The following is an 18698-nucleotide window of genomic DNA, read 5'->3' as shown; positions in this document are numbered from 1 at the left end:
ACGCACTCCACAGACTCCTGCTGCTGGACCACCATGCTGCTGATGCTCGACTCACTACAGACCATCACCACTACTGGAGCACAACAGAACACATGCAACAGGACGACTGAGAACAAAGACACACCTCCCACTGCTTTGAGAAAAGGTGACCGATATCATGCACAACTTGAGAAAACTGAGTCGGGTTAAAGCAACACCAGGGACAAACATAAGATCGTTGACTGAATGCATGGGTGGGACTGATGCAGGGTAAAGCTGGCTGCATCAGTATCCACTCAGCTTGCTGATTGACTGAAGGTGGAGGTGATGTGGTGGAGGGGGGATATGGCGTACCAGTGGATGCAGGTGTCTGTCTCTCATTCTCAACCACACTGCGGAGGAAGTGAGAGTAAAAGAACTAAAAAGCATCCAGCCTCATTCATCATGCAGGAACTGACTCGCACACACCCGCACACCCACGCACGCCAAAAGGAAATCACCAGAGAAAGCCCATGCACAAATCCCAGCTTACAGTGGCTTCGGTCAAATGATCGAATATGGATAACTGGCTCAAAACCCCCCAATTAAAATAAAGAAAATCCACTTTCAAACACTCAGCACATGCTTTGATTAAACAACACGTATTTGGATCAAAAAGAAACAACCTCAAAGCATAAAGACAAAACATAAAAACTCAAAAAGGTTCACTGGAACGAGTCCAGCCTTCCATAAAGTGAACATGCGTCAGTACTGCTGTGAATCCCAGCATGCTGCTGTTGCACCAGGAGCCACCAGCTGTCACAACCACAGCACCAAGAGAGGGGGAGCACAGAGGAATTTCCACACACCGAGGAAGAAAATAAGGGGCGTCCGGCAGCATTCGGCCATGCATCATCCTTTCACAGGGCTCCCTCTCATGCCCTCCAGTGCCAGCTACACAAACATCATTCCAACTGTTGCATGAGAAAGTTATAAAATCAGTGTGGCTACACATTGTGCATCATTGGGGGAAAAATAAATAAATCAAAAAGCTGAGGAGGCAACAGGTTAATATGAAAAATAATGCTGCAGATGACAAATAACAAGCATGCTTTAATCTTGTGTTCTTGCACCACCCTCAAATCATTCCCACCACATAAACAAAAACTATAAAAATAAAGAAAAGTCTCGCTGGATTAAAAAAATAACACAAGAAACATATTGCAGAGGACTGGGGAGTGGGATACCAGTGGGCTGCATCGGAGCATATCACGTAAGGGAAGATGGGATGGATCTAGTTAGCAGTCAGTGATCAGGCAGAGTTGATGGGAGAACAGAGGGAAGACAGAGGAGAAAAGACAGGAGAGAGAGAGAGAGAGAGAGAGAGAGAGAGAGAGAGAGAGAATGGAAAATTACCTCAATCTTCCGACCTTCTACCAGTGTGCCGTGGAGCTTTTCCCTGGCTTTCTCTGCGTCTGCGCTGTTTTCAAATGTCACAAAGCCAAAACCCTGTGGTACACAGCAGAGGCAAAAGAGAAGGACGGGGACTCAGGGCCGCATCATGAAGGACTGCTTAGTGGTGAAAACGAGTCTTCTAGTTATCAAGGCATTTTAGCTTTCAATACAACGACGTCTCGCATCACATGCCAATGCCATTTAAAATCTTAAAATGGTCGTGTTCTGACAGGAAGTGCACCTACCTTTGAACCCCTCTCATTGAAAATAATCTCTACATCCAGAATCTTTCCAAATTGCTGCAAAAAAAAAAAAAAACAGAGCAAAGAAATAAGACCAAACAGAAGCGAATAATTGAGTAATTTACATGTTTAAACCTCTGGGTTTTTAGTTTTGAAGCTTGCCTGGAACTATGGGGATTGCAGCTACCGTCCACTAGGGGTCACTATTACACCAAAGACAACTTCCAGCATTACATTGTGTTTTTCCTCTTCTTTGACTTGAACTCTGCTTTGTCCTATTTTTTCTTTCTACATCGTCACTTACACTAACACACTGACATACATAACAACCTGACCCTGTGAACATTAAGAGGCTCCCCCCCTCCTCCCATCCCACACACACACACACACCCCTGAGTGTTTTCCCTTTAACTCTTTTGTCAGCCTCTACACCCCCGGCGGAAAGGCAGGCCTTCTGCGGAGCACCCAGGGCGTCTAGACTGATTTATTGATCGTGCTTAAAATGAGGCCCCACAACATTCCGAGATTCTTACCCCGAACATCTGCCGGAGGTCTGGGTCCCGAAAGCGGAACGGGATGTTGGAGACGTGGAGGCGTTTGGGGGTCCCTTTGGCCTCCGTGGAGTCTCCTGCAGAGCCTCCTGCTCCTGACCCTCCTGCGCCACACTGTGCCCCCGCCTCACCCTGAGGCACCTCCTCTGTCTTTAACTGGGATCGTTTTTTGGAGTTTGACGGGGTCGGAGGATAAACGGACAGGGGGGAGAGGGTTAACGTTTCATTGGAAATTATTTTGCCACATTAAAGCTCTGCTTCACCTTAAAATTCTTACAATTTGTTATTAATATCCTGTAAAACAATTCAAGACTCTGAATTTAAATCATCAAGCAAGAATGTTCCATTTATTTCAATCGTAAAACTTAAACTACACACTGAGGTGAAACATACGCTTCGGATCACACATAGGAGGGATGGTTTTGCAGAGCTTAAAGTCGCACAAAAATATTCCTGCACAAATGAAAAATACGCTGCTAACTCGCTCAGACAGCTGAGCGGACTAAAATAGTAGCGTGCCTGTTTCTTTAGACAGCTGACTGAGTGACGAGGTTTACATTTTTTCTGTGTAGATCAGAGAGAACGCTCGGCCAAGACGCAGATCTTTGACTTATTTGCTCATGTAAGCATGTTCATATGCTCAGAAATATCACGCTGACATGATGCATTCCTCCCCCCCAATCATCGCATTACTGTCGTCAGCTGTTAGCGATCTAACATTTGTTAAATATTATTGACGGAGAACGCTCAGCTCCAGTTGATGAGCTGCTGTTATTAGATTAGCAGACCTTTGGTCATAAAACAAATAGTGAAAGGCAGCCTAAAGTGGAAATACCTACGATGTGATTAATGCAAAATAAACTGGTATCTCACTGCAAACTGTGGACCTCATATTAATGTTAGTGGATAAATAGATGAACTGAAAAAATGTCTTACAATAATTTTACAAGTGCCAACGCAACTACTGCCTGAAAATCCAACATACATCAACGGTCTTCTATAAAGCCCTACAGTAATTTGGGGCTATTGTAATAATCCTAGATGACAAAATGTCTGTTTTGATTTATAATCTGTACAGGAAGTGAAAAGAAAATCAAGATGGGGGGGAAAAAATGGTAGACTTGCAGCCAGTGCCTCATAGGGGTCACTATGGTAACCACACACCTGTTTCCTCACTCCCTGACAGCACTTTTAGTAAGACAGGCAGACAGCAACAAAAAGTGAAAAAATAAGCCCTAAACTAAAAGTTAGTTAAGTGATGTTGTGGCAGAAACATCTTGTCATCATAAGTTAATTTTTATTTGTCTACAGTGTTTTATGTTGGAGATATGACAAGTTAAAAAAAACCTTCACGTCCAGAGCTCAGATACAATGGAAGTCAATGAGAGTTAGGATGTGTGAACGCTGCACTCTGAGGGGGGATTTGAGTGAAAATCATGAGTTCCAAAGCAGCGAGACACCCACCGGGTCAAAGAAGGCAAAATGCCTTTGTTTTGGATATAAACCGTAGAAGAAGTGTAAAGTTTGTAGGGATAAGAAGAGTTTGCTTGCAAAACATTTAGGAAAGTTTAGACAGCTCAAGTGACAGAGTGTGTGACATTACTCTAAGTTGAACATTTTGTGTTAAAATCATCAAAAATCAACTTAGCCCTAAACTGTGACTGTGTGAAAACCTCCAATGACATTAAAATGCCAGTTCAGTCGTGTAAAGTCCAACTCTCTGTCACCAATTTAAACTTTAAATAATGTTTTTTTTGTAAGTAATACTGAGCAACAATGCTCTAAAGAGGGATATGTTTTCTCACTTGTTTCGCTAAAACCCCATGGTTGTATATATTGACTGTTTTTGTTTTCTTTCGTCTTTGCAAATATCATCTACACCAAAGGTCATACCACCCTTTTCCCAAAAAGGTGGTATGATGGTATTTGGTGCAATTTTTGTTTACCAAAATGACAAAACATCAGCATTATTAATATTAATATCTAGTGCTTAATAACTTGCTACCCTTAAAAACACGCAAAATGTATGACTAACCAAAGATTAAGCACTAAAAAAACCCACTACATACATACATTATAAAATACTCCTTTAGATTAAAAAAAACAGCAGATGGAGGTTTTCTCAAACAAAATATCCCTATTAAAACTGACTAATTATTACATACCTACACAAAATATGACCACAGAAAAAAAGAACATTCAGAAATTAATTCAATATGTTTGAAAAACATAAATGATATATACATATAAAAAGTTCTGAACACAGACTGCTTACATTGATTGATGTGCTGGTGGCTCCGTTAGTACCAACCCCTACCTCCGCTGTACCTTGGGCCCCAGCGCCAAACATGGCCCCCGGGCCAAACTCTGTTCCCGGGAGCCCATTTTGAGGAGGAGGTGGAGGAGGGAAGGTTGTGAAAGGCGGGGCGACCAAGCCCTCCTGTCCTCCGGTCGAATCCTGAGAGCCCTGTGGAGTGGGGGGGTAAAAGTGGAGGTGGGGGCGGAGAAGAGAAGGAGGCAAATTAACTTATATCCCGTGGAAGCCTTCTGCAGCAGCAGGAGCGACATAATGGAGGTAGAAGGACGGGTTTTAAATTCTTCATCTCGAATTTCACTCTCTCTCTCAGTCCCGGCGTACGAGCCCCCACCCCACGCTGCTCTACCTCCATATCTCTGACAGCCATGTGTTTTCAGTCAGCCAACCATGAAATATTTACACCAAACCCATCTATTATTGAGAGTCACCAAATTTGATACACAGTTTGCGATACAAAGGTGCTTTTGGAATGAATGAACAAACAGAGCTGGTTAACTGCGATGGATTTATAATACGCAAATATATTCTTAGGATTTTTAGTTTGTTTTCAGATGTAATAACACCTCAAGTTAAATGTGTCTGAGTGGAGGCTTTTATTTTGCCTCGAGTCCCTTTTGTTTGCAGTGTTACATCTGTATTTGCAGCTGGTTCAGCTACAGATTTTTATTTTATTTTTAATAGCAAAACCAATGTTCCAGCACAAATAGCTTCCACTGTGTGTGTCTGTGTGTGGTGACGCTGCATTATTGCTTGCCTCAGTCACTCAAGGGCATCTTGGACTGGGTTCATAAAAACTTCCCATCCCAAAAAAAAAGTTAAAGAAATGGAAAAAGGTAGATGATGGATGAGGAGAACGAGAGGAAGTGAGAAATGAAAGCGAAAACGAGCCAACGCTGCTTTTATCAATACAGCTTGACGTTCTGTTGCGTAACTGTTGAGATAAAATTAGCGACTTTAAAATCTAACTGGAGACAGTTGCCAGCGCTGCCTCGTGAGTGCGGAGTCCCCGCCTGCTTTCCTCCCCGTCTCCCTGCTCGCCGTGGCAGCAGCAGATTCACTTGGCTTCACAGCAGCGAGTGACGCTTTTAAATCAACCGTTTCCCAGACTGATGCACAGATAGCCAAAATCACAACACAGAAGTCTTTAACAAGCATTAAAGGGGATCTTCGACCATTTTAAATGGGTTTCTGTGGAAGAGTTATAAATACTTAATATCTTACCTGTTGTGGATCGCTTTTTGAGGCACCTCACTTTCGAGAAATGGAGTTTCACGTCGACAGGACTGACAGAGCTAACAGCTAGTCTGAAAGCAGCCAAGACTAAAGGTGATGGCTGCCGTCCTGAAACAGCTCTGATCTCCAAAACATCATAGCAGTTCACGCAATGCCATTTTATAAACCTTTACATGAGACTTAATTTCACATTACACGAAACTCTAGGCTTATTTGCAAGCCAAGACACTATATTATGAAATTCCTAGTGGGAATTTCATAATATTTTGTCAAAATGACAGTGTAATGCAAAACTGACCGCAGTTTAATTATAAGGTTTTACATGAACCACTGCGAAAGTTTGAAAACTGAAGTTGTTTTAGGGCAGCAAAGTCTGCTTTGGCAGTGGGTGCACTTGAGTCGTACTGTGTGGACCCACAGAAAAAGATTTGGTCTTCTTAAAACAGCTCAAATCTTCACACCATCAACTACCCTAACCCATCAATTTCATATTAGATGGAGCTCCTAATGTAGTGTTCCCTGAATGCCCTAAAAGTGCTACAGCTAGCTGCTCCTTCCAGTATTTGCGCTTGCAAATAATCTTAGAGTTCTGTGTGAATAACTGTGTTTTAAAATGGCCCCACTTGAACTAATTGTTAGCCCATCAGTCCTGTCGGCTGTAAGCCATTTCTCCAATGTGAGTCCATTCACATCTACAACACATAAGATAATAGTTAATTATAACTTTTTCACAGAAACCCACCTCAAAATGGCTGAACTACCTAATTATTATTGAATGCTAGTTAACATACTGCTCTATTTTTTAAAATCAAATGCAAAATGCAGAAAAAGGAAGGCCTGAATGAAAATTCAATGACCATACAATATGTTAGCTGCAAACAAATGCAAAGTGGTAACATCGTGTGGATTACAAAGATTTACACATTATAATAATTATAGAAACTAGAGATTACATATTACATACCAGGTAACATAAAATTTTAGGTCCGGCCTCATGCATCCCTCACATATACCCTTTAACTACTGGTTTGCTACGAGCACTATGTGGGCTGGGTGACGCCCAGAGACACGCTGTCTCCAGACGGCCTTTTTAATTAGACAGAGTAACTAAAATGCCGCAACGCAAATGGGCTCTCTTCCTTGCTCTAATCCTATAGCCTGACAGCTTACTGTTCTTCTGCAGTGATGGGTTCACTCAATGAAAACGGGCAGCTGAGCCTAAAAGGTCCATCTGCAGCTCAAATAGCTTCTGGGGTCCCAGCCTTAGAGACAGGGGGGGTGCGCGAGCGAAGGCTGCACAATCCAGAAACTAGATGGAAAAGTCACATGCTGCCGTTCTTATCGTGGTGAGGCTGAGTGAACAGGAGCAAAAATACAGAAATAAACAGGAGAGCTGATAGTAGTCTACAGTCTTGTTTCTTCGTAGTAAATGATGAATCTTAAAAACAAAAGGGAGAGAACTACAGAAAACAAAAATAAATCAGTCACTTCAGTCTAACCTGGATATGTGAACTTGTTAGGACATGTGAGCTCATAAGCATGTAGTTGCCTGTATGAAGCCATGAAAGGATGGGTCCTATCCACATATCCAACCTCAGGGCTGAGTCACACTGACACCTGGTTTCTGCTTGCTGTTTGCGAGCCTCTCGACACAACTGACATCACACCGCCAGACGTGTGTGTGTGTGTGGGGGGTCGTTTCGACTTGTAGTGCATAGCCCAATTTTTGTAAGCCGTTGCCCGCTGCGCCAGTGATGAGCTGTAAATGGAAGGAGGAGCAGGACGGAATCTGCAAGCAGGTTCGTTTCTACGGTCGTCTATAAAACCGAACGCAGGCCACGAAGGTCCAGTCGTTGCGGATATTCCAACCACTTCATGGTTTTCTATGAAGAATGGACTTCTTGTGCTGTTCCTGCTACACGGTTTTTCAGTAGTGACACCTCCCGTTTAAAAAGGAAAACTGCAGGGCCGGTATAAAACAACAACTCTTGCTCTCGACGTCACGATTCACAAGAGCCACGAGTCGGGCGACGGCGTAATCTCACCTTTAGACAGCACACACTCAAAGTCATGGGCAAAAATGTAAAACAAAGGGATGAAACATAAGGAATGAAAAAGGAGGTCAAAGGTGAACAGGAGAGAACAAAACGCCATATGGAAAATACAGACAGAATCATGAAATTTGAAGTTGTTAAAAAATAACAAATGAAAACACTGTAGCTTTCTGAGCAAAAAAAGAAGTGTCAGCTCTAAAAGACTACAGCAGGTCAACAGTATCCAAAAATCATATTTATTTTAAAAAATATGAGGGAAAAAACAAACCTGACACATGACCTGAACGATGCATCATCCTGCAGCTGATCATTTCTGAATCAAGTTTTCAGCTAACAGCTTTTTGGGAAACTCGTTGATGGTGCTAAAATACGATTTTATGTGTCAAACGGAGGTAATTCTTGTAGTTTCAACTAAAATAGGAACACACTGTGTCTTTGTGACAAGCTGATAGTAACAAAGTGCTCAAAGATCCAATTTAAAATAGATTTTTTTCCTAATCGGCTGTTATGTGTCGACATGAAACTGGTTCATCCTTTGAGTTTAGGAAACTTTTTATAACGGAATGATTAAACATTTTTCTTAAAACGGTCAAGCACTGGACTGAAAATGAGTGGAAAAACCACCTTTGAAAAACCTTCAGAAAGTCTGAAAAACTGCTGCACAAATTCTTAAGAAAATCCAGAGAAAGTCCAGCTCTTTGGAAACAAATCATTTAAAAGGAGGGATGACTCAGTACTTTTGCACAACACCATATATGTGGTCTAAAAACTTTCCACACAAAACTTTTTGACGTTGTGAGAAATGATTTAAACAGACAAGGCTTCATATAAAAAGTGACAAAAAGAAAAAAAAAGCATCAAGCCGAGTAAAACGGACAGTAGATCAAGACTCGCCGCTCGTTTTTTGACATGAAGTAGAAAACAAAAAGCTGGCATTTCATTCCCACACATCCCCAGCAGATGAGTTACCTGTGACACCATATGTTTATCCATACACAGAGACGAGGGGGAGGGGAGGCCTTTTCACATCGAGCTCCTCGTGCGGGCGTCTGCGCGCCAACGTTCGCCTCTAAACACCCGAGCAGCACATAAGAACCACGCAACCGACAGCCACGTGGTGACGGAGCTAAAACTCATCAATCAAACAAACCGTTTGTCTCACGAAACTCACTGCTGTCTGCAAAGTTGCCTCACTGCTCAAAGAAACATCCTTCTGTACTTGCAGATTCCCCTCTCTCTGCTATCCATCCCTTTTCTCTTCCTGTGGTTCCAATAAGTAGTGCTTGTGTTCACATCCCCCCCACCCCCCCTTACCATTTTCCTCTTTCTTCTTTGCTTGCCACGCTTGATGAAAGCCAGAGGGAGATTTTTTTTTTTTCCCCCTTTTAAAACCACCAGCACTCACCCTCCAAGTCACTCAGAGCTTTTACTGCACTATGATGTCCATCAAAGCACAGACCACAACCCATCTCCCTATATGGCTGGATGTGTTCGCCTCTCTTTCCTGACTCTGGGCCAATCAAAAACAGGCCGTCATTAAGGCCACGTCTACACTACTTTGGACATTTTATTTTTAAATGGATATGTTTTTTTTTACCATATGAAAACAAATCTCTGATTGCACAACTCTGGAAAAGAAAAAAAAATGCTGAAATCCCCACACTGCACCACTAGGGAGCAAAAATGTCCGAATCAACATCATGACAGAGAAACATTCACAGCTAAGTTCATAATTCTCCAAAATCAGCTGTAGCTCCTTTTTGACTGGTACAGGTTGTTTCCTACCACTTATTATTCATTCCAGCACACAAACAAAGTTTATTGGTGATAGGATAAGAACAGAGAGAGGCAGGCAAGAAAATCTATAAAAAGCGTCTCCATTGTTGTTTCGGTTTCTAGGACACAAAGTGAGCGTGGGCCTGAGCAAAATCAGCTGGACTGTAGAGGTTCTGAAAAGCTCCGTATCTTGAGTTAATCTGTCCACATGTTTCTAAAAAAACCCAGTTATTTTTAACATAGCACTGTAATTATTGTAAGATGACCCGTTCACTCAATGAATGATGATTACAGAAGGAGTGTGTGTAAAGCCAGCATCTCTCTGGAGTACAACTGTTGGAGACTATTAAATGATTCAAAGCTGCAAGGAAAAATGGGCAATTTAAGTCTCACTAAGTCCTGAGTATCTGACACCAACTAGAGGCTTGTGCAGCCTCTATCTCAACCAATTCCTAAAAATTACATGATCTTGGCTCGCATACCTGTATTGTAGGCTGTGCACATTATTTTCTTCCTCATCTCTACCCTCATCGTACCCACCTTAGCAGCTGCCCACATGTTTATGATTCAATCCGCTCGAGTACACTTTTGAAACGAAGATGGGCTGACTTGGACAAATTTCTGACGTGTCTTTCAGAGCTGGACATTCAGGGTTGCAGGCTTGAATGTTTCCTGTTATAAGACGGCGTCCACGCAGGTGTCAATATACACCGCTCTATTATTTAACGTAACACGCTCTGGTGCTTTAGAGTTATAGGAATTGAACTGAAAAGAGTTTGAGACAACAGCAGCACATCTTGACTCTTTTTTTTTTGCCTCCGCAACTGCAAATGTTTCAAGACATCTTGGAGACGTTCTCACATTAGTACTCAACACCACTACCCCTCCTGTAACATTCACTGCAAACAGGTAAACGAACAACTGCAGCCAAATATTTCTATTAAATTGTTAATCTGGAGGTTCTGGTTCTATATGTGCTAGTAGATCGTATATCTTAGAAACCTTCTCTTATCATACTGAAATCCAATTTACCATGCACACCTGCATGGTATAACAGCCTTGTTATACACACACACAGATAAAAAAAACACATCAGAAAGCCCCCCAAACCCCCTTACTTCACCTATAGGAGCAACAGTTCCAACTGAAACACATCATAAGAGCTGGTCACCAAAAACAAAAAAAAAAAACTCATAGCTTTAACAAATATTACCTCCCACCGAGTTCCAATTAATCTCCAAAACAACCCGATGGTGTCTGTCAGTGCCAGCAGCTTAGTGAACCCGCTGAGGTCTGGGACATGCAGCCTGGTGCTTATTGACAGTTCTGATCATCGTCATCATCATCATCATCAGTATCGTTATCATAATCACACAGACAGCCCTTTCTTGAACACACTCGTGTCTCTTAGGCTATGTGGCCAAAAATAAAAACCTACACACTGCACGAGCCTATCTTTTCTTGCACCCACAAAAGTATGCGGAAATTCAATTCGTAAATTAAATAAGGATAATAGTTCCTGCATTTGATAGCATTTAAATTCATTCATTAAAAAAAAAAAAAGACTGGTACATTATTTTTGGCTTTACTAGAAAAGAGAGAAGCTGTAGTAACGCAGTGTTTTAAGAGGAGCACTGTATTTGACTGAATACTATTTGATATTCCTTTTTCACCAACTTTTTTTTAGACACAAATTGAAAGAAAACATGCTTCAATTAAAACTGAAAACTAAAATCTAACATTGTTCAAACACATTAAATCTGTTAAGTCTTTTCAAAGAGTCACGTCTTTGGGAGCTGACCATTATAAAAGGGGAATATATAAGGGGAATGTCATAATACTAGAACTTTAAACTTAATATCAACATACAGGACATTACTCTCAAATTTGTATTATTTATAAAAGGTTGGGAGGGGGGGATAAAATGACATCAATATTTTTAACATAGAAAACTAAATCTATAGAAATTTAAACAGTGTTTTATTTGTAAAAAGCTGATGTTTTTTCTTTACTAAATTTAGTAAAAATCTGGGTAGTTATTACATTTCTTGATCACAAAGTTTGTCTAGCTGAGTCTCATAACTAACATTTATAAAAAGGAAATTGAGGGTTTTGGTCATCTACAAATCAAACCAGTTTAGAAACATGAATGAATGTAATTTCTTTGTTTTCCTGGTTTTATTCTCCACAGTGTAGTGAAACAAGACATCCTGTTTAATTTTAAATAGACGCTACAGGATGGGTAATTTCCACTCCACTCCCAATACGAAAACCCAAGCAGCACCGAGTTTTGCTGCAGTGTTCATGGGGCACGGTGTCTGTGCAGAAGTACAGTGTTGATCACGCAGGAGCAGGTAGCCTAAGAGATACAGTACTGCATACATTTAGAGCTTCACTGCACCACATCTGTGTTCCACGTCGTTCGCTATCTGCCCATCTACGTGTGTTTCTACGTGCACGACGAGGTGACATGTGGAGGATTTTCATACCTCATCCCACTGCATACAGCCTCGGCGCCTGAGGCGGCGGCAGTTAGAACAGCATTAGTGTCGGACATTATCTTTGTAGCTTTATGGGCAGTGGGAAAGCAGTTAACCCTGAGGTGGAGAAGCTTCACACAGTATATTAGGCCAACGGTACTGAGGACTCCGTTTCAGGTGGCTTTTTATTCAAGCTTCTGCAACAAAAAAGTCACTTGTGAGGCCTGAAAGACACGAACGAATAAATAACCTCAAAGGATGGCTAAAATTATTTCCGCTAAGTATAGGACTTCCTCTTCAAAATGTGTTTGCTTTAAAGCACCCCCCCGCACCACTGCAGCAGAACACACAGGTATCGTTTTAAGTAACGTGCAGAAAAACTCCCATAATGTAAACATCAACAGAAATTCTATAAGGAGTCGGACTTGGGCGTGGATCTAATGTTGCAGCGTGCTTAGAGTCGTCTCCAGAAAATAAAAAAAGAAGACATTTTTTAATCAGCAAATTAGCACCCCGCCTGCGAAGCTCCACCGAGACATGGTCCGCTCCGTCCCGTGACTCCGGCCAGTGTGGAAGATAATTTGGCTACGTGTTAAGTGTCGCTAATTAAATGTCTGACTAAGCTGATTTGTCACTCTGACTAATATGCAGTGCAGTTCGGCAATATGGTCAAAAAAGCATCTCTAAGATCTCCCAACGTAGAGGTGATTTAATTTCTGTGCTTTTATTTTGCTCTTGTTTTGCTTACTCAACATGAAGCAGCTGAGACTAAAATTTGACACGTTTTTCGGTGTACATGAGCAGCTGAGCGACTTGGAAGGCTGTCACCATTAGACAGATTTCTTTCTAAAGGCAGATTTTAGGGTTGTGCGATAATACAGTCATACGTTGTTGCTAAAAATAGCAACGGTATTGCCTTGAATACTGTCCTTAAAAACTCTGCTGCTGCTGCAAAAAAAAAAAAATCCTGGTCTTGTGCAAATAAATTGAAATAACGGTGTCAAGTTTGTGTTTGTGAAGTGTACTTCCGGTAAACTCTTCTTCTGCTGCCTTTCCAGATGATTAACATTGTTATTTTTTTCATGCAGCAACAGCTACTTTTCAAGAGAGGAACTGCAGGAACCATAGTGCTTTTCAAAGTATAAACAGCAACGCTGCCAACATGTTGACAGCACAACTCACTCAATTACTAATGCCCAACCTGTTCTTTATATAGCCTCAGAAAACGTCTTTGACAGAAGAACTTCTACATGTCCAACCAAATCTTGCGAAACATGTCGCCGCTTTTATTATCCTCACAGCTGATCAGAGGCTGAAGGGAAGAAGACAACAGGACAAGATGGAACCGGAGAAAAGGTTGACGTGTGGACACACACACACACAGGGGAAGAATGAGCAGAGGCAGAGCTGACTGGATATTGTGGAGAGCCTTCAATCGAGAGGAAAAAATAACAGCTGCTTCTCTCTGTGTGAGCTACAAGCACACCTTTGGATCGAGCCATCAGCTGTACAGTTTGCAGCCCCCCCCCCACACGGACTTGATAAGGAAAACCTTTAGATGTGACACGGTGATTCTGAAACAATGTGACAGTTTTGTTCAAGCTGTTGTTGTTGTTTAAATTACTTTGTTCAGTGATGTAAGGACAATGACAAATCAAAAACCAAGCATTCCTTGAAGGATTACACATCGGCTGTCCCATTTGATGCCCAAGTTTCAGACTTAAATCATTTTATGTTGAGTTGTACCCGTTTTGTACCTTAAAAATAGCACTATACGCAGCCTCGTGCGATATCACAGGATGTCACACTCTGAGGATGTGTTAAGGATGACCCTCAGCAACCACCACATCAAATTTTAGCTCAACATCTGTAAAACTGACTGAGCTATAGATATTTGTGTGTTGGCTATCAAAGACTGAGCATCTTAAAACAGGTTGACTCCAAAAGTTAATCAATAGTAGATGCACACTCAAGGATAGCTTTCTGAAAGTTTCATTAAAAACAGAGACAACACACAAACCCATGTGTACACACCACGGCCTGCCCCCAAAAGGCAAAGGTGATGTAAAAACTCCTCTATTGCATTTTAATCTAAGAAAGCAAAGTTAAAACTATATTAAAAACCCTTGAAATGTGCTAAATTATGTGCAGCAATAAGACATCACAAGCCTTTCTACGCAGACAGTAGTAAGGTACACAGTGGTATAAGTTGAAGAAAGCTTAATGATGTTAAAAAATGGATAAAGCCCAAACCTAGCACACAGCAGGTAGGAAAAGACTGCACAAACCTGTACCCACAACCAGATGAGTTGATTCTAAAGGCTTTAAATCTTGCAGTAAAAAAAAAAAAAAAAAGTTTAGAAACCAATTTTGCCCAAAATGAGTCTGGCTTTGGCAAACATGAAATATAATGGCTGTGTTAGTATCAGCACAGCGGCCTGTATAAACAGACTTGACAGCACGCAGACACTCTTACAATTACTTCTGTGCACTAAATAACTCTTATCTACAGTTTTCTAAAGAGATGTTCTGCCCAAAACAGAGAGCAGGGGGGGTGATAAATTTTACAGAGGAACGGTGCGGCTGGTGGAGTGTCACCTTCACGGTGCGTTCCCACGTGGAACTACCCCCTCTACCCTCACCCCCACACCCTCCTCATTACTACCGCTATCCTCCATTTGGCGCCATTCTCTTCGGCGATGAATAATGTGTTTAGCTTGCAGATGCTCGCGCGTGCAGTGGGAGGAACATGGAGGAGCGGAAAAAAAAGGAAAAACAAACAAGAACAGGGGGATATAAACAAAAGATGGAGAGGAAAAAATGCAGCTTCGGAGGGAAACATACATTTAATTAAGACATATAAGAGGTTCAGAGAGAAGATAACTATTACTAGACTATTATATACTTCACTATATTATCACAGTGACAGTAAAGGTCAGTCTGAATGAGCGTTAATGCATGAAGCTGCATTAGTTGAGAGTAGGCGTGAAAAGGATCCGTACAATAATAACAGCATTGCTTATTTTAAAACTACTATATGTTTGATCTCTTAAAACAGAGTTATCTTAGCTTTTTAGCTGTAATATCTCTGCTTAAGAGCGGCTAAAGTTAAAACAAGAAAACACATTTTACAAATGACTCATGACTGTAAACATTGTAGTAACGATTCTTTACAAAAATGTTCAGATTTTCTTTGAGAATAAACGAGACATGATGTGTTGTAGAGCTGTGAAAGAGTCGCATGCATGGTATGTTTGACTTGGTTCTCTTATAAGTGAGTGGGCTGTAAAGTATTACAGAAGTGGTTTCTCTGTGTATTTGCGCGTGCCCAAAAAACAACTGATCGCAGGGACCTGCCTCCCTCAATCCAGCGGGCAGATGAAGTTTAAACCGCACGGACAGCTTGGATGACAATGTTAAAAATCTCTTGACAAAACCTTCGCCTCCGTTCTCGGCGCACATGACACGACGTGACACACGCTCGCGCCTATGAGATACGACGTGACACTGTGTGTAGTCAGCATGGAGAAAAGCTTGCGGTATCAAATGTAAATGCGCATGTCAACACGGGCAGTCTAAAAAGCAGTTGCTACCTCGTGTCTGCGCGCGTTCCCATCTTTGCCATCCAAACACCCACCCTTAGGCCCAGAGGAACCCACAACCAGAGAGCGGGACATGCTGGAACAGAGCCGTGGAGTAGCTCACATCCTCGGGCTGTCTCAGCTAAAGTAGCACAGACACGCCCACCATATGGTAAGAACAGCCGAGTACACAACATCAACTGCATTATAAACTAAGTATTTACATAATGCAATGTGTTTACTCTGCAAACACACAGTTTAATGTCTTTACATTGCCTATACATCAGAGACACAAAAAAAAATGTTTTGAATTATCTTTAAAAAAAACTCAAGATTGCCTTTAAAATGATCAGAGATAATTGGGTGCAGAGTGTTAAAAAAGCACAAGGAGCTGAGCTGCAGGAACAAGCCCTGCTGTTGGTCTGAAACTCTGCCAACTATCTGACAGAGGCCTCACCTGGGCTGACACAAAGCAAAGCAGAACAGGCTATACCATAAACAGCGCACCAATTACCGCTCCGAGAAGCCAAACCAAACTTGTGAGAAATAATCGTTTTTGCTTTCCCAGCTCTGCCTTGCATTGATCCGACATCCTCAGTTTAATAAAAGATGTTCTGGTGAAGAAGTGAACTTACCGGGAGCATAGCCGGGTAGTACAGCCCCATCATTGTCTGATCTAGAGGAAGAAGTGCTGACCAGCTCTCCACTATCCCGCTCCTTCTCTCCTCTCCTTCCCTTTGCACCTCTTGTTCCCCTCCTATTCCTCCTCTCCTGTGCCTGTGCTCTAGGACCATGAGCCGAGGATGGCTTCAGTCCACGTCCGTCTCGCACGTTCAAATTCTCCCTCATTCACTCTCCCACCCCCCCTCCTCCTCCTTAACCGGCGCCTCTTCTTCCACTTCTCCGGCACGCAAGCCTCGACTGCCTGTCACTCTCAGCTTCTCTTCTCCTCGTCTCAGCGGCCCGGCCGCTCTGATCCCCCTTGGGCCTTTCTGTCTCTCTCGCTCTTCTCCTCTCCGCTCGCTTCTCTTTGCTCCGAGTCTGTCATTCACACACTCGCGTCTTCCTGCTCCCCCCTGCTTCCTCTTGTTCCCGCCCCTCTTTTAAAAACTTTCCCTCCCTTTCAGTCTCAATCCCTCCTATCCATCAAAGCATCCATCCTTCCATGTAGCCATCTAACCCTGTCTCCGGATGGAGTCAGAAAGCTGTTGTTGCTATCTCCTCAAGCCCCTGGAGAGACAAGAAGCAGGGAAGGAAGAAGATGCTGTCTTCCATCCACGCACTGGCTGCCTGAAAATACAGAATGCAACCCCCACTGCATTGCAGCTTTTTTTGATGATTTATTTATTGCATGGCAGCCTGTCAGCTGCAAAAAAGCAGTGGTAGGTAGGCCAGCCGGTAGACAGCTAAGTAGCTGGCTGCGTGGGAAGGCTCCTAGCTCATCATCTCTCTGCTGCAGCTGTCTTCATAACACTGATGGAGTCCCAGTTCCACTACCTGAAGCTCAACCTCAACATGGATCTGGATTTCGCTGCATTGCGCCTTTTTCCTTCTGGCTCAGTTCCGTCACTTTCCGACACTGCATTGTTAGGAGGCGCCTAATTTGCAGAGAAGAGAGTGCAGTTCCTTGCGCTGCATTTTCATATGGGAGGGACTGAACTCTGCGGAAAAAAAGCCCTGATGCCAAGCATTCAGACATCTGCTGAGTCTGGCTAGAACTGGGTCCAGAGGGATGAAGGGATGGAAGGGGAGGGAAAGATAAGTGGTGCTCGGGAAAAAAAAAAAAAAAAGGGGGGGGAAAGGCGAGAGGAGCTGGGGTAGGCAGGGACAGAGGCGGCAGTGGATGTGAGCGAGAGATAACGGGATAGGGAGATAAATGGATAAAGGACTGGGTGAAAAAAAAGGAGCGAGGGATGACAGGATTAGGGCTGTAAGTGAGGAGGTTGAGAGGATGAATAGGGGGATGATCTCAGGAATTAAGTACACACGCTGAACACAGCAACAAACACATGCAGCCAAGCACAAACACATGCATACAATGTACACACAGATGTGCTCTGATTGGATTTATCGTGGTGCACCTTGGCTGGCAAACAAAGGCTATATCCATCTAAACTAGCCAAAGCAAAAGGCTGCAATCTACATAAATCACATCAAACAATGATCAATAACCAAAACTGGATGATTCTATGGTAATAATCCAGATTATTGTCGGGAGAATTGTACTTCAGGGACGATTACAGCATACTATTAAGACTTCAGCCACTGCTTTTAATAAAAAAAAAAAAAGGCAAAGATGGGCCGATTCTACTCAGATGTGTTTAATACAAATAGCAGCAGACTGACATGGAGGGCTCAAAAAGTCAGAACGGCCGCGGACCTAACCCCCACCCCCACGCACAGCGCCAGGGACCCACAGAAGCCTGTCATCGTTTAACACGCTCATATTGACACAGGCAGACCTACAGGCAGGTCAAACACGCATAAATAATATAAGACAGGAGCGCCACCAAGACAAATGTACTGCAGCGACGAACAAGCCAATCTTCCTGAGCTAGGCTTGGCTAACTCCATTTGCATGATAACCAGAGAGACCTTAATATGTGTGCGCTCCAGGGCAGAATATATTAGCAGGAATTACTTTTAAATCATTTATAAAACAAATGCAGAAGTGCGTGTTGGCTCTGGATTTAACAGAAGGCTAGAGGAGTTCAAATATACTGCACATCAGTCATGCTTTCTGCTCAGGTATTTGTCTTGCAAGCAGATGAAGCCGAGTCTGTGTGATTCTGTGCCCTGCAGGCAAGCCATCTTAAATAAGTTGTTTCTGCTCTGCCTCGTGCTTATCTTTAATCTCCCGTATTATGTTTATTTTGTCTTGTCAAGTGAGCATCCAACCAAAAATAACAACCGCAGTCGCAAGGGACGAGAAACTGAAATTTACATGAAATTCATTTTAAACTTTATGGCAAAAAAGCAAAAGACAGAGAGAAAGAGAAGACAAAGAGTCAAGCAAAGAGGAAAAAAAAAAAAGAAGTCTAGCAGATTCAC

At 42.5% G+C, this 18698-nt stretch overlaps 1 protein-coding gene across 6 annotated transcripts in view; it reads right to left on the bottom strand.

The window, feature by feature from the left end:
* The window catches only part of LOC108236147 (RNA binding protein fox-1 homolog 2), a 55654-nt gene that overhangs the window by 21550 nt on the left and 15406 nt on the right, over window positions 1-18698 (bottom strand). For 5 of the 6 annotated variants that reach the window (XR_005233824.1, XR_005233823.1, XM_017416620.3 and 2 more), the window contains exons 3-6: window positions 4482-4673; window positions 2189-2362; window positions 1659-1712; window positions 1375-1467 (exon numbers count right to left, since the gene is read on the bottom strand). Coding sequence is in view for 4 of the 6 variants with exons in the window: in XM_017416620.3 (XP_017272109.1) it covers window positions 1375-1467; window positions 1659-1712; window positions 2189-2362; window positions 4482-4673 (513 nt within the window). In the remaining 2 variants the exon portion in view is untranslated. Of the gene's footprint in view, window positions 1-1374; window positions 1468-1658; window positions 1713-2188; window positions 2363-4481; window positions 4674-16282; window positions 16707-18698 lie in introns of those variants that run through there. The other variant, XM_017416623.3, reaches the window with a different exon arrangement.

This window comes from Kryptolebias marmoratus, linkage group LG12 (assembly GCF_001649575.2).
Source record: "Kryptolebias marmoratus isolate JLee-2015 linkage group LG12, ASM164957v2, whole genome shotgun sequence".
Lineage (NCBI taxonomy): Eukaryota > Metazoa > Chordata > Actinopteri > Cyprinodontiformes > Rivulidae > Kryptolebias > Kryptolebias marmoratus.
This window is presented reverse-complemented; position numbering and strand designations above follow the sequence as displayed.